The 13,933-nt window shown below is 43.5% G+C and overlaps 2 protein-coding genes across 5 annotated transcripts in view; one reads left to right on the top strand and one right to left on the bottom strand.

Moving 5' to 3' along the window:
- The window catches only part of LOC146204172 (uncharacterized), a 31,547-nt gene extending 21,282 nt beyond the window's left edge, over positions 1-10,265 (top strand). For all 4 annotated transcript variants that reach the window (XM_084589115.1, XM_084589114.1, XM_084589116.1 and 1 more), the window contains 2 exons: positions 3,472-3,649; positions 9,397-10,265. In XM_084589115.1, coding sequence (XP_084445241.1) covers positions 3,472-3,649; positions 9,397-9,939 — 721 coding nt within the window. In that variant the 3' untranslated portion in view covers positions 9,940-10,265. The remainder of the gene's footprint in view (positions 1-3,471; positions 3,650-9,396) is intronic.
- A 1,475-nt stretch (positions 10,266-11,740) lies between these two features.
- The window catches only part of LOC146204171 (beta-catenin-like protein 1), a 46,950-nt gene continuing 44,757 nt past the window's right edge, over positions 11,741-13,933 (bottom strand). The window contains exon 17 of the mRNA XM_084589118.1: positions 11,741-11,898. Coding sequence (XP_084445244.1) covers positions 11,810-11,898 — 89 coding nt within the window. The 3' untranslated portion in view covers positions 11,741-11,809. The remainder of the gene's footprint in view (positions 11,899-13,933) is intronic.

The following is a 13,933-nucleotide window of genomic DNA, read 5'->3' as shown; positions in this document are numbered from 1 at the left end:
CGCGGTGCTTTGGTGCCAGTTTGTACATCCTCTATTAAGCATCGCGCTTCGCCGTTGGTACTGTGAAAAGGCACTACAGGTAAGGCTGCTGACAAGATTAAAAATGTGTATAGATGTTTTCTTGGGAACTTCAGATGTGGCCTCTGGTGCGAACTGTAACAAGACCTGTTCGATTCTTAGGCCCAAGGCTGGTCGAGCGCCTGACACTATCTTTCACTAGACACCCATTTGGCCTTATATCAAGGAACTGCCACTATTATAGCGAAGCTATGAGGCCAAAGCACACGCCCCCTCTTTTTGCGCATGAGAATGTGGTTCCCGCATGCACTTAATAGTTTTAGTCCAAAACGCACAATATTTTCAGTATTCATAATTTCGGGTGAATTTTGAACACAGCTGCGAGCAAGACACATTTAAAGTCAAGGAAAAGATTACAATGAATTTGTTAGCCGTTACTTATTGCAAGAAGCACCAATAGATAGTCAGCTATGCCTAGTACAAGAACCATGGGGAGCTCAGCATGCCAGACGGTCATGCGTACTATCGTGTGGCTGAACAATTTGACGCAGTTGCATCATCACAGGTGCTACACCCCTGTAGCCTTTTTCTTTTTGCAAAGCAGTAATTGATTACTGGCGATCAAGTACAGGAAAAAGTAGTTGCATTACCCAAAACTTTACTGTTTGAAGAAAGTAATCAATTGATTGCAAAATTACACAAAAATGTAATTACAAGTAATCAATTATGCACAACTCTACCTTGTAAGGATTTTGTCACCCCAAATTAAGTGCACTTGCAAAAATTGGCATTTCCAAGACTCACCACGGTGGCTTAGTAGTTGGGACACCCAACTGCTAATTCCAAGGACGTTCCGTTCCCGACTTGTCAGCTGTTCTTTAATGGAGGCGAAACACAAGAAGCCCATGTACGGTGCAGCGTCACTACACATAAACACAGAATTCCAAGTGGTCACCATTTCTGCAGCCCTCTATTACAGCATCCTCCATAGCTGATGCCACTTTTGGACATTGGATCCTATACACCAAAGCGGCACCAAAAAACCGTGTTTTCGAGGCACATTTTTCACTTGGAAATATGTGACTTGTAGTTCATTAGCAATAAAATCAAATATTTAGAAAAGGGTTCATTGGTTCTTGAATTCAAGAAGCCACAGTTTCATGATGCAACACCGTTTGCTGTTTAGTAGCAAAAAAAAAAATGCAAAGAATCTACCCTTGGGCTTTTAGTTCCTAGAATTTCCCGCTTTCTGGAACTGGGTCATAGATCATTTTCTTTCTGCCAGAGAAGTGAGTTTGCCCCACCATGGTGGAGCAACAGTTAGGGACTGCTGAGCACGAGAATGATTTTAGACCTTTCTTTAATCTTCTTTGCTGTTCATGACATGACTTATTTGAAGACCAGTTAAATGGTGCAGTTTATAAGTGGCAGGCTGAAACATTGGCACCAATCGGTTGTCTTACTAGCACAAATGTACAAAGCGCTAACCATCTAGCGATGTTGTGCTTCAAGGCCTTTGACACATTTGTAATAGTCCTTGTGATGTTGAATGGATATTTTTGCTATGTATGTAAGGCAGGCAGATCTTGCATGGATGCAGAAATGTGATGCAGGAGATGCATGTTTGATGTGCAGCACAAAATAATCGCAGTAAATGAGAGAGAGAAGAAAAAAATTACAAGGGTTCAACGCTGCTGAATCAAATATTGAGCGAAAGCATTAGCTGCGGGTGTCCGAGCGTTCTTCTTCTTCGTCTTCTTCTTCCCCAGCCCACATATAAAGCCCAGTTTAACCAAGCCGTATGAACGTGCCTTAGTGGCCTATAGGGGTAACGTGAATGCCAGGGTCTTAGCACGCTGATTCTGACATAACCGTCCTATGTGAAAAGAGAGACCAAAGTTGGCAGCTCCTGCCGACCGCTTGAGTTGGTAGCCCAGCTCTCACCCTAGTGTCACGTGGGGTGTGACGTCACAGCGTCACGTGGGTAAGACGTGGCTACGGCCGCGCTACGCTGAGGGCTTGAAACCTAGAGCAGTATTGCTTTCGCAATAAAATATCAGAGGTGCTGAACCGAATGTGGAGCGAAAGTGGCTGCGGAACCAGAGTACCTGGCTGCAAAGCCGACCGCCAGCAGCTGTGGTTCGATTGAGGCGAAATGGAGAAGCATCTATGTGCTGTGCGATGTCAGTGCACGTTAAAGATCCCCAGGTGGTCGACATTACTCCATTATAGGCAGAATCCACTTTCATGCCCTGTGCATGCGATGCCGGCAGACACTTTCCTGCTCCACTCGGTCAGCTTTCTGTGGCGGCACACATATGCTCAGTGCGGAAGCTGCCCTTCTCCTCCTCTCTGTAGCGAGCATAGCGGCGGAACACCTGTGGAACAGTCCAGCTGGTTGCCATGGTTATGACGTATGCGCAGTACCGGCTTGCGCCACACACGACGACCTTGGCTTTACATGGCGTAGTGAAGCGTTTGGTTCAAAAACTGATTTAAGAGTTTTTAGTGCAGTCTCCTATTTCCATACTGTTTATGTACTTTATATCGCGCACAAAAACAAGCGCTTGTAGTACTAAATTTTATTTTGTTGCAAAAAATTGCTCAAAAAACCTTCACTCATGGGAGTTGTGGAATAACCTGATTTTTACTTGGATGTGAGCTGAAAAATATCACCCAGTATTTCACTTCCCCACAAAATTCCAGAGAACAAAAAATGTAAAACCTTAAAACGAAGAGCCTTATTTATGCACCGTAAAACCCAACATACTAAATTAGGAGTTGTAGAAGCATAATTTCCACTTTGAGAGCGTAGCTAAACATGCACAGTGTGCAGTGTTGAGGTTTGGGTTTAGTAGTTGGTGCTGTAAAACTCTTGGTTTTGCCACTTAAATGCATTTCTAGTGTACTGTTAAAATGACTTGAAAGTTGTCTTGTTAAAAAGTGCAATCTAGCATTGCATTCATGCTTCTTAGAACATGCTCATGTGTCATTTACATTCAGTAGAGGCGCTCCCAGACAGTGGGCATTTATTTTGATGTTTTATTTACCAGCAACTGTTAAAAAAAAAAAAAAAAACTTTTAGAATTGTGTAGAAAGTTACATCATATCGTCAAATATGAAAAGAGAAAAAATGACTCTGAGACACAGTCTGCTTCAATGTCCATTTACTTCTGCAGCTTTGTGATGCTCTTTGTTGCTGGCACTTCACTGTCTTGTTCGAGAATGTGCAATTCTGCTTGCTCTCTTGCCACGTGAAGGGAGAGTTAGTACAGCTTCTTTTTCACATTCAGGTACATGCTGTTGTACTGTGGCCATTAACCACACTACGAGCTTTTCATTTCTCATACGGCACTTATCTGCTCTTTGCTTACTCAGTAATGTGTAGCTTTGCCTTTGTAAAAGACTGTGCAGTTCTTGATACAATATTCGTGTTTTTTTTTTAAATTATAGGTTTGGCCATAATGTCAAAGTGGTGCAGTTTCTCGGTGGATACAAGCCCTGGAATGTCAAGTTTCACCCTTCCACTGGCACCTTGTCACCAGCTGCTGATGTACACCCAACTTATGTTCAATTCGTTCAGTTCTGGGTGCAGATATTTGTCAAGAGGGTTCTTCCACTTTTTTCTGCGGTTAGTAGCACATTCTCTTTCCAGTCTCAGATTGTTAACTATATTATTCATTATTAAAGCACCGCAATCAGGACAAGGTTACAGGAAAAGACTTGCACAGGGACATGTGTTCCTGTACTCTTGTCTTGTTAGGGTATTTTAAGGCTGGACAGCCACTAACTTGCCAAATCTACACTCATGTACATTACAACAGCACTGTGTAAGATTAGCTGCCTGGCCACTGGTATGAATTCATTTGCAGAGAAGCTAAGCTGGGAACAAAAAAACATGGCACTCGCAGCGCAGCTCAATGCTCTTTTGTGAGTTCCATCCTTTTGTTCAGTTTTGTTCCTATTTATTGCAATAGCTGCTGTGATTATCTTGTGGTTGGCCTCCATTGAACCACTCTGCAGTCGCTTTGCAACTTCATTACGTGTAAAAGCTTTTGTCTCAATGTTTAAGATATGGCAGAGATTGGGCTTTATTTATGTTTGTAAAATTGTTCAGAACTCAGATTTTATTTTCATCTAATACTATTTTTACAGATTGATTGTTTTTTACATATGAAGTGGCATATAAATGCAGTGCAGTGTCGCTTATCTTGGCTTTCTTTCAGCTTCAGCATTCAGTTTACTTCTAGTAAACAAGCAATGATTGTTCATAACTGGTATAGCGATCAAAGCTGTGCTTGGGAACGAAATGCTATCTTGAATAATAAAGAAGTGGCTGAAGGTAAATTGCGGAACTGTAGGAACAAAACCGAAAGTGGATGTTGACGCATCAATTGGGTTGCTATGCATCTTGATCAGGTGGGTAGAGCATCATGTGGTCACAATACCTGTGCATACTTTCGAGTGCCCTTACTTTGAGCGGCGACACCCACTTCACAAAGTAACTGCATTAAACAAGTGATGACTCGTGCTATCAGAACACACATGGCAGCAATGTAGAACCTCCTGGCCTGCAGAGGCATTTAAAGGGACACTAAAGACAGCCAAAGATGGTATGAAAATCTAATAAACTACATTTGGTGACACTGTCGCCGCATATCCGGCAGCAAAAAATCGAATAATTGCTGAGATATTGCGATAAGAAGTTGAGGTTTTTTCTTGTTCTCGCCGGTCGAATTCAAACTGTGGCCTCCAACTACGTAGTTGGAGTTGAGTGACGCACACTATGACGTAAGCAGAGACTCCGTGATAGCTAGCGAGCCGGCGCGACCCGCGGCGTCGCATCCCTCAAGGGCCAACTTGGCAACAGCGTACTCGCAATGACGGCCTCAGCCGAAATAAATAAAACGATGAAAAGAGTAATTTACCGAGCGATGGGCCCATAAAGGAAGAAAAAAAAACATAGAGCGCTTGTAATGCACAATACTTTACATGTTTCTCAAGCTTTTGCGCTCCTTCTTGCACTGTGTATAAACAAACTGAGCCCTCAGTCATCGCAACGCTTCCTGACATGTTTACATACAAATAAGATTTAGTTACCAGCAAAATAGTGTCCTCGCTGCTGCGCTTGTCAGTTTTGAAGCTTCGTCGCACTTTTTTCCTTCAAGGTTTGTGCTACAGCTCAGTGTTCAGCGAAAATTACGTCCACGGTAGCAGAACATGACCGAAGTGCCGGCGTCACTACATTTGCCAGCGCTGTGAAATTCCACATGTTAAAATGGATCCAGTGCACAATATAGCGCGCATAAGCATCCAGAACATAAGTTGCAAGACGTGAGAGCAGGCAGCATGCGCCGATGATCAAGCAGTTGTAATTTTTAGACCGACAGCAGAAACACTTTATTGTAAATAGGGCTATGACATAAAAACTAGAAATATTTCCAAGGTTCTTGTGGCGAGGCGTAGCCGAGCGGTTAGCGCCGAACGTTACGGAGCAAGCAGTAGCGAGTTCTTACAGCTTCTGACGTGTTTTTTTTTTTTTCTTTTTTTTTATAACCTCTTGTAATGTATTTCTGGTGCTTCGTTATTTTTAGTTTTTACTTTTTTTTTTTACCCGAGCCCCTTTCTTTCGCCGGGCGACGAGCGCAATATATCGACGCTCTCCTTGGTATGAGCGGCAAGTATGCCCCTTTGGTTTACGACGCCTGCAAATAGCCCGTTGAAGGTCTTGTTGACGCAGTATATGTTGGTCAGATGTGCCATGATTTAGTGAACAATTGAATGATAATGCGTTTTTCCTTCGGTACTTAGCATATGTATGCTTTTCATGGCGTACGTAGCTGCAGTCAAGCGGTCAGGTCGCAGTCGAAGTGGCAACGGCGGCGATATGTTGGCGCAGAAGTGTGAACGAAGGAGTGTGTCGGCGGTAGCGGATTTCGCTCGCTCGTGCCTCCGAATGCTCAAATGGGAACCATCAAGGCGCATCTGCTGCTCCAAGCTCGTAATTCAGGCGCTGCAGGTTCAAACAAACTATCCGAGTGCGCACGAAATGCCTGAGCCGAAACATAACCAAAACTGAAGTGTGCGCCTGTGGCGCCTCCAAGTATATTTTTGTATTTGCCTTGCAACGTTTACGTTGTCTTTTCGCCGTCGTTTACGTATGATAAAAGCGTGTTATCATGTGTGAGAAAAAACGTACTACCACATTCAAACATGCAACGTAATTCGCATTTGTCAGCCTCCGGGATCCCCAGCGCGTCACGTGATTTGTAGTTGCGAGCCTCGGCCGTTTGGCTGTGGTGGCGATACCTGTATTTCTGTTATTCTTCTTTACTACCTTATAACAGCTCTGTTTTCAGTAAGAGTGGTCTTTTTGTAATCAGGAACTGGCATTCTATCGATGCAAACCCACTTCCTTTCTCTCTTTAGTGTTCCTTTAAGGTAATAAAGTTATTCTTCAAAACATAAACATAAATTATACATAATCTCGTCGCACCCCAGGATCCCACTGTTTTGGGAATTTTCTCCTTTGACTGATCACTAGCTCCTAATCTGGGTTCTCCCCACAGTGGGCAGCAGTGGTTTTATTGCCCACTTCTTGGGCTTCAAGTTTGGTATACTCGGGGACAACTTTCTGTGACTGATTTTTTTTTTTTTAATAATAATACTGTAAGCCTTCTTCAGGCTCATACAGGAGTGGGTCAAGTCAGTCGTACATAGCAACAGTACAAACAAAAAGGAACACAATGGAACTGAAAATTCCTGACAGTCAAATGACATCATTTTTATTGGTGGAAAAAATGTTCAACTTTTTGGAAAAAGACGTCAAGGTTAGCAATTTCACTTGGTAACGCATTCCACATTTCGATTGCCTTAAGAAAAAAATGAGTATTTAAATGTGTCACAACGCGCCCAGAGTGGTCTAATACAATAGTTACGGTTACCTCGGGTGGAGTGACGCTGGGGTGTTTTCAGGTAGTCCTCCTTATTTATGTTTAATCTATGATGATGAGATTGAAAAGAAACTTCACTGCGGCCGTTTTCTGACAACAAAACAAGGTCTGTATCTCTGCAGCGATGCGCACGGCTGTTACGCTTTCATGACTGAGTATTTTGAATATGTGAACCGTAGTGCTTTCGACTAAATTTTTTCTAACTTTTCAATCAGGTACGCTTGATGGGGATCCCAGATTATGTTCGCATACTCGAGGATAGGTCAGACTAATGTTTTGTATGCTGTTAACCTCACATGCAATGGAGCCATTGCTAGTCTGCGGCAAAGAAAACCAAGCTGTTTGAATGTGCTGCTACATATATTGTTGATGTGTGTTCCACTTAAAGTCTTGGGTTAGTGTGGTCCCCAGGTACTTTGCTTTTGCTACGTGTGGTATGGGGTAACCAGATAATGTGTAGTTGTAAGAGAAAGGAATTTTTTTTCTTGTTATGTTTATATACGTTGTTTTTGAGATGTTAATTTGCATGTCCCATGCTGCACACTAGTCAGAAATGTTTTGTAAAGAAGATTGAAGTTTCATTTGGTCACCAGAGCTGTTCATGGCTGTATAAATCATGCAGTCATCTGCAAAAAGTCTCATTGTCACACCAGGTTCTGCACACAAAAAAATATCATTCACATATATGATAAACAGCAGAGGCCCAAGAACTGAGCCCTGTGGGACCCCCGAGATAACTTCAAGGTAATCTGAGTCTAAACCATTTATTGACACGAACTGTTTACGGTTGGGAAGGTAGGCTTCTATTCATGCTACAACTTTCAGGTCTATACCTATTGATTTTAGCTTGAAAATTAATTTTTTATGGTGAACACGATCAAAAGCCCTAGCGAAATCTGTGAGAATTATATCAGCCTGTAGTCGAAAATGATTGATGCCATGTCATGTGTGATTTCAAGCAGTTTAGTAACTGTTGACAATTTTTTTCGAAAGCCATGTTGTCTGGGGAATAGTAGATTGTTTTCTTCTAAATATGTTACGATAGTCACGCCGTTTCAGATGTTGCAATGCGCATCTCTGGTCATTTAGTTTTATTCCGGGATGGCGACATACCGTTCTAATGCCTACTCATATTTTTCTATCTTGCATCCATGTGCTTCCTCTGCTCTTCGAGTACGTTGAACTGTTGCAGTTTGAAGATGCTTTACTGCATGGGTCACTGTCTGTGCCATGAAGTGTTCCCATAACGTAAAGGGGCTGTTTGTAGCTAGGCACCACTGCTGCAGTGTTGCACTGCAAAAATGGCCGCGACGGTACTTGTGATTTTGGAGCAATTCTTCGACATTCCCGATAGTGTGCGCAAAACAAAGCACTAGAAGAATCCATGAAAAATCGCCGGCGTCGCATAGCTTTCACCTCAAATGTATACGCAACCATATTCCAGGTGTTCCCAAGTATAATACTGCTGTGATGCAAATGGTTTTCAGCTCTTTCTTAGGGCTATTCTGTAATTCTAGCTTTCAGATAATTCAAACGTTTTTCTTGAGATCCGAATTAACTGAATTTAGCTGTATTTGAAAAGAAAAGCGCTATGCAGCTGTCTGTGCTGTCGTCATTTGGTTAATACTACCACTCCCCCTCCCCCCAGTCCTCAGATGTCCACCTCAAAATTTTGTAGGGAGAACCCTGCCCCTGATCGATAGCCAGTAAGCTGCAGCAGAGGTTTCCGACCTTTGCCACTAATTTACAGTGACTGCAGTTATTAGCCTGGCATTCATCTCCTATCTTAGAGTAGATGCACTGCTTTTGGATGCTGGCCAGCGCATTGTTGGTCTTTTTTTTTTTTTTTGTTAGTGGCAGTCTTGCCGTTGTGGTGCCAATGTGCATTCTGCTGTTCATGCCGTTCTTTGAGCACTCCGGAACTGCATGCTTGGCTCAGGCTTTTCCTCGTTTCTGCAGTGGAACCTCCTCTCAAGGCTTTACCGTTTCTTTTTGTTTGTTTTTTGTGCATTTTTGGCACTTTTTTCTTTTCGGGGAACGTTTTATAATCACCAGCTGATAATATGAGCATTTCTTCCAATTTCTTCAAACCCTAACTAATGACGTTTTACAACCATTCATGCTTTTATTTGCCAGTCGTGTGTCAGTTCATGGATTTCATTTCGTAACTAACGAGGATGTTATTGATCTGATAATTTGGGAACAAGGGCCGAAATTTTCAGGACCACCAAGCCCCCGCTTCACAAAGCCCCATGGGCCACACTTTTGCGAGCGCAGATATTTAACCAGGGTGGAGGTTAAAAAACTAAGTTTGATGAAATAGTGTTCGACCATTATTCCCCTGAGTTCATAATTTCGGCCATTGGTGGTGTGGCAATACCGGCATGCGATACATGGCTGAAGCCATTTTCCTCTGTATCTACAGAACATACAGGCAAAGACCCACGAGCAACGCTACACGTGTGCTCTGGACATCCTGCAACACTTCCCGTCGTTCCTGGTAGCCGAGCCCGTGGTGTGCCTCCCCACACCATCTCTTCGTTCGCACCCCAAGCCCATCCTGTACCTGCCGCCAGGACCACGGGTTGCTCCCGAGTCGCCATGTGCAGGGGGGGCATCTCCTCCTCCAAGTCCAGCAGCCACATGCGTGGAGTCGGCGACTTCAGAAGCCGCACCAGAAGAGCGTGCCCAACCAGCCGATGTGAAAGATGATGCCATTCCACTGACGCACACAGAGCCCAGCCCACAAAATGAAGAGGTCATTCTAAAGCATTTGCCTGTAGCAGTCGATGACAATTGTAACTTACTCCCAGAACCCAGTGATCCAGCCACAGCTGTTGACGATTTCTCCGGAATGTTGGCATGGGAGCAAGGACGTGCAGATTACATGGGCGAGCATTGCTCGGACAACATTATGGCAAAATTAGATGAACTCATTGGTCCCGCCCCTGGTGTCCAGGCCAAGTAAAAATCTATAAAATACAGGCTGCCCATAACCAATTTTTGTGCTTGCGAGTCATGGATATATGCCTTAGTTCAGACATTCTATGTTCAGGCAATTAGTTTTCTTTTTTTGCGTTGAATTGTGAGCGTCATTTATGGTTGGAAGATGTTATTTGTAATGATCGATACGTTACAACCAAATCGAAAGTCCAAGGAAATAAACAAAGTGCAGTTGAGCCCACTTACAGCTCCTCAGGAGCCACAGCAAAAAGTGCAATTAGGAACCTGCACAAGTTTCAGCAGGTATCAGAATGTTCATTTCAAATAAGTAATAAAACAAGTGAAACGGTAGAGTGAATTTTGGCTTTCGCAGCATAGTTGCCCCACTACCATATTACAGATCTACTCCACCGTGGGGGATTCCCCTAAATATTCGAATAGGCAGGTGTGTTGTCGGCTATGAGCCAGGCGCCCTTGCCACAATCATACTGAGGAGCTTTTCCATCTAAAGTTTCTGCAGGACAAAATGCAGACACTGACGACAGTCAGAATTGTGGCTAGATAGTCAGCTTTGAATGATGCCGTGACAAACAGCATAACACTACCCACATATTTTTGCACTGGGCACAGCACTTTGTTGCCCTTTCAGGCAAGTCTGTCTGTAATGACTGCTGTGCAAAACAGGGAGTTTAAACTGAATGTGACTTGGGCTGTTAGCCTCCGAACATGAGCCTTAAGCCAGTGTACTGCAAGAGGAGACATTTTGATACCGTTCCTGGCATGCTGTTCAACCCTCTGCTGCAGAGGCATCACATAAGTGCCTGATAGTGTTTGTATTGCAGCACACACAAAGAGCAATAATTCGCAATTAAACTGCATCCAAATACCCTTGCATACTATCCCTTGCATACTAAGCTTTCCAATATTTCCGCATAGAAACACAAAAGGCCAGCAAGAGTAATAAATATATAAAAAAGAAAGCCTAAAACCGTTAGCTGGAGAAATGGCTTAAAAAAATATGGGTACTGGCATGCTGTACACTAGCTGGGTGTGACAACCAGACTGTTCAGCCAGAGTGCAAGCTACTTGGTTGCGAGTACTAATGTGGGCGCCATTTAGGAAAAGTAATGCTGCAAGTCCTCGCTTGCAGTCGTGCTGAACGCTGGAATGACTGCATGTGCCGCATGTTCGCTGCACAGCATTTTCGTGGACCTTGGAGACATTTTTCTTGCATAAACAACGTGGGAAAAACAGCAGTGGACCTATTGCAAGTGGTGGCTTCTAGAAAGTTTGCTAATGCATATTAGCATTGTCTTCGTTATGCTGTGCTTCAGGTACACAGGAGAGAAAAAATAACTGGTTTGTTCCTTTGACTTTTTTTTTGTGTGTGTGTGTGACCTCTTGGTATTTTTATTTTACTTGGCTGCAGATGTCATTTTAACATTCCACTCTACATTGCGGGCTCGACTGCATGTTGTATTTGCATTGGGGCACAGTCTTCAGCGTGGCATGCAAAGACATCTGCATCTGTGCGGTGGATTTTATGTTCACGGAATTGGCTCTTTAGGCGTTCCAACTCCTCTACAGTAGGTAGTAAACCATGCTTGGCACAAGCCTACAGTCTTTCTACTTACCTTTATCATTAACGAAGTCTGTGAAAGTCTGCTAGCTTTTAGATGATGTTCATCGTGAAGTGCCCCAATGTTCATCAATAAAGTGCTTAGCAACGAAATGTGTGTTTTCACTCTGTGATTGCTGCACACAAGAGCTTAGACTCTGGGTACTTCTAATTCCATTGCAAATGAAGTATGAAGAACAACAAAATGTCGCCATGCAGTGACGAAATGATGTTTATTTACAAGTTGTCTGTGCTGCATGACTGCGTCGATGTGAGACTAAAAGCGGTCAACCAACTGCAGTATTCTCTGTTGTTCCACTTCCTTCAGGGATTCATCTTTTGCATCACCAAGGTTGCCTGCATATTCTGAACAATAATAACATGGCAATCGGAGAACAGGAATAGGTAGTGACATGTAGGCAAAAGGAAATATGGACACATAACGAATGCTGAGGGTTGTTTGCAGGGAGGATAATTGGGCTTAGCCTCCTTGGAGATTAACCCTAATAGTTAATAAATATTTAAAAACCATTCGCACTGCAAAGAACAGCTCTTCAATCATTCTTCTGCTCCAGCGCTAGGCACCATATTAACTATAATTTATTATAACTGTTTCAATCCAAACACTTGTACCCAACATTCTACTATTACTATGATTTCACTACAGGATTTACTAAACAATTCAAGCATGTGACAATGTTCCTATACTAGTATATGCTTTGCTGGCCTGAAAAGCAGAGTGAGCTATCTTGGCACTAAGAACCCACTTATCACAATTTTATGCCTATAAAAGCCACGGAGTAGCAGGAATTGCATACATACAGATATCTAAGCCACTGATCTAAATTAATATGCAGACTTGCACATAGAAAAGTGACGTTATTTTTGGCAGGCAGTTCGAACATATGAGGGTAATCCCAAAAGTAAGGTCTCCAAAGGGCTGCAGGCCTGAAGGCCGCAGGGAACCTATTTGCGTCGCTGCTCCCCACCCAATACTTCTGTGTTCATTGTTCCCCATCTTCCAAACAAGCCATGACTCAGCGCGAAAGGGACTGTCAGTCTTGACACGGCAGGCATCTGAAATGGAGCTCCCGTATGTCGCTACCGCCAGGTGCGAAGTTCGCATAGTTATTAGATTTTTGACCACAAAAGGTGTTCAACCAATCGAAATTCATCGCCAGTTGATGGAAGTGCACGGAGAATCGTACATGGATGTTAAAAACGTCCCCAAAGGGTGTAGGGTGTTCGCAGCTGGTGGCACTGGAATTCGCGACGAATAAAGAAGCGGGAGACGGTAAATTTCAGATGAGACAATCGCGAAGGTCGAAGAAATGGTGCGGCAAGACTGGAGGATGACACTCGACGAACTCTGCATTTAGTTCCTGGCGTTTCTAGAAACACTTCATAGGATTTTGTCACCAAAGTTGAACTATCGGAAGGTGTTTGCAAAATTGCTTCCACGAAGGCTCGCAGATGACCATCAACAGCAACGCGTTGACTCCTCCCGCGAATTTCTTCGGCGTTATGGAGATAAAGAGGAGACCTCTTTGAAATCCACTGTTACGGGTGACGAAACCTGGGCATTCCACTTCACAACCAGGACCAAACAAAAATCACGTGAGTGACGGCATTCCTCTTTGCCCAAGCCGCAAAAATTCAAGCGAACACAGTCTGCCGCCAAAGTCATGGCAACTGTGTTCTGGGATCGAAAAAGGGTACTGCTTGTAGACTTCATGGCTTCTGGCAACATGGTAAACACGGACAGATATTGTGAGACCCTTAAAAAACTCGGACAGGTGATTCAGAATCGCAGAAGAGGAATGCTGAGCAAGGGCATGAGTCTTCTCCACAACAGCGCTCGCCCCCACGTTGCCTGCCAAACCGTCGCTCTCCTGTAACAGTTTGGATGAGACGTCATCAGCCACCCACCCTACAGTCCGGACTTGGAACCAAGCGACTATCACTTTTTTACAAAGCTAACATCTCGCTGGAAGGCACTTCACCGATGACGAAGTGAAAGATGCGGTCGAACACTTCCTCAACAGCATGGCAGCGAGCTGGTATGACATGGGCATACAAAAACTGCCCCAGCATTTGCAAAAATGCATAGACCACAACGGCGATTATGTGAAAAAGTAGAAGAATGGTCTGCCTTTTAAATGATTTGTAAATTGCTTAAAATAAATATTTTGTTTCTTTTCGATTTCTAAAAGAATTGGAGACCTTCATTTTGGGATGACCCTCGTAGGTAGTCAAAACCAACATTCCTGCTATATGAAGAAGCAAGACCCTTTGAATACAGAAGGAAACAAGACTACGGTATATTTACATGAAATTTCCGAGGGGCCCCAGTGCCTAGCCTGACAACCACAAATACAAGATTTTGCACACACAAGCAAAA

The sequence above is a fragment of the Amblyomma maculatum genome, chromosome 1 (assembly GCF_055883805.1).
Source record: "Amblyomma maculatum isolate TAMU_Amacu chromosome 1, ASM5588380v1, whole genome shotgun sequence".
Taxonomy (NCBI): domain Eukaryota; kingdom Metazoa; phylum Arthropoda; class Arachnida; order Ixodida; family Ixodidae; genus Amblyomma; species Amblyomma maculatum.
This window is presented reverse-complemented; position numbering and strand designations above follow the sequence as displayed.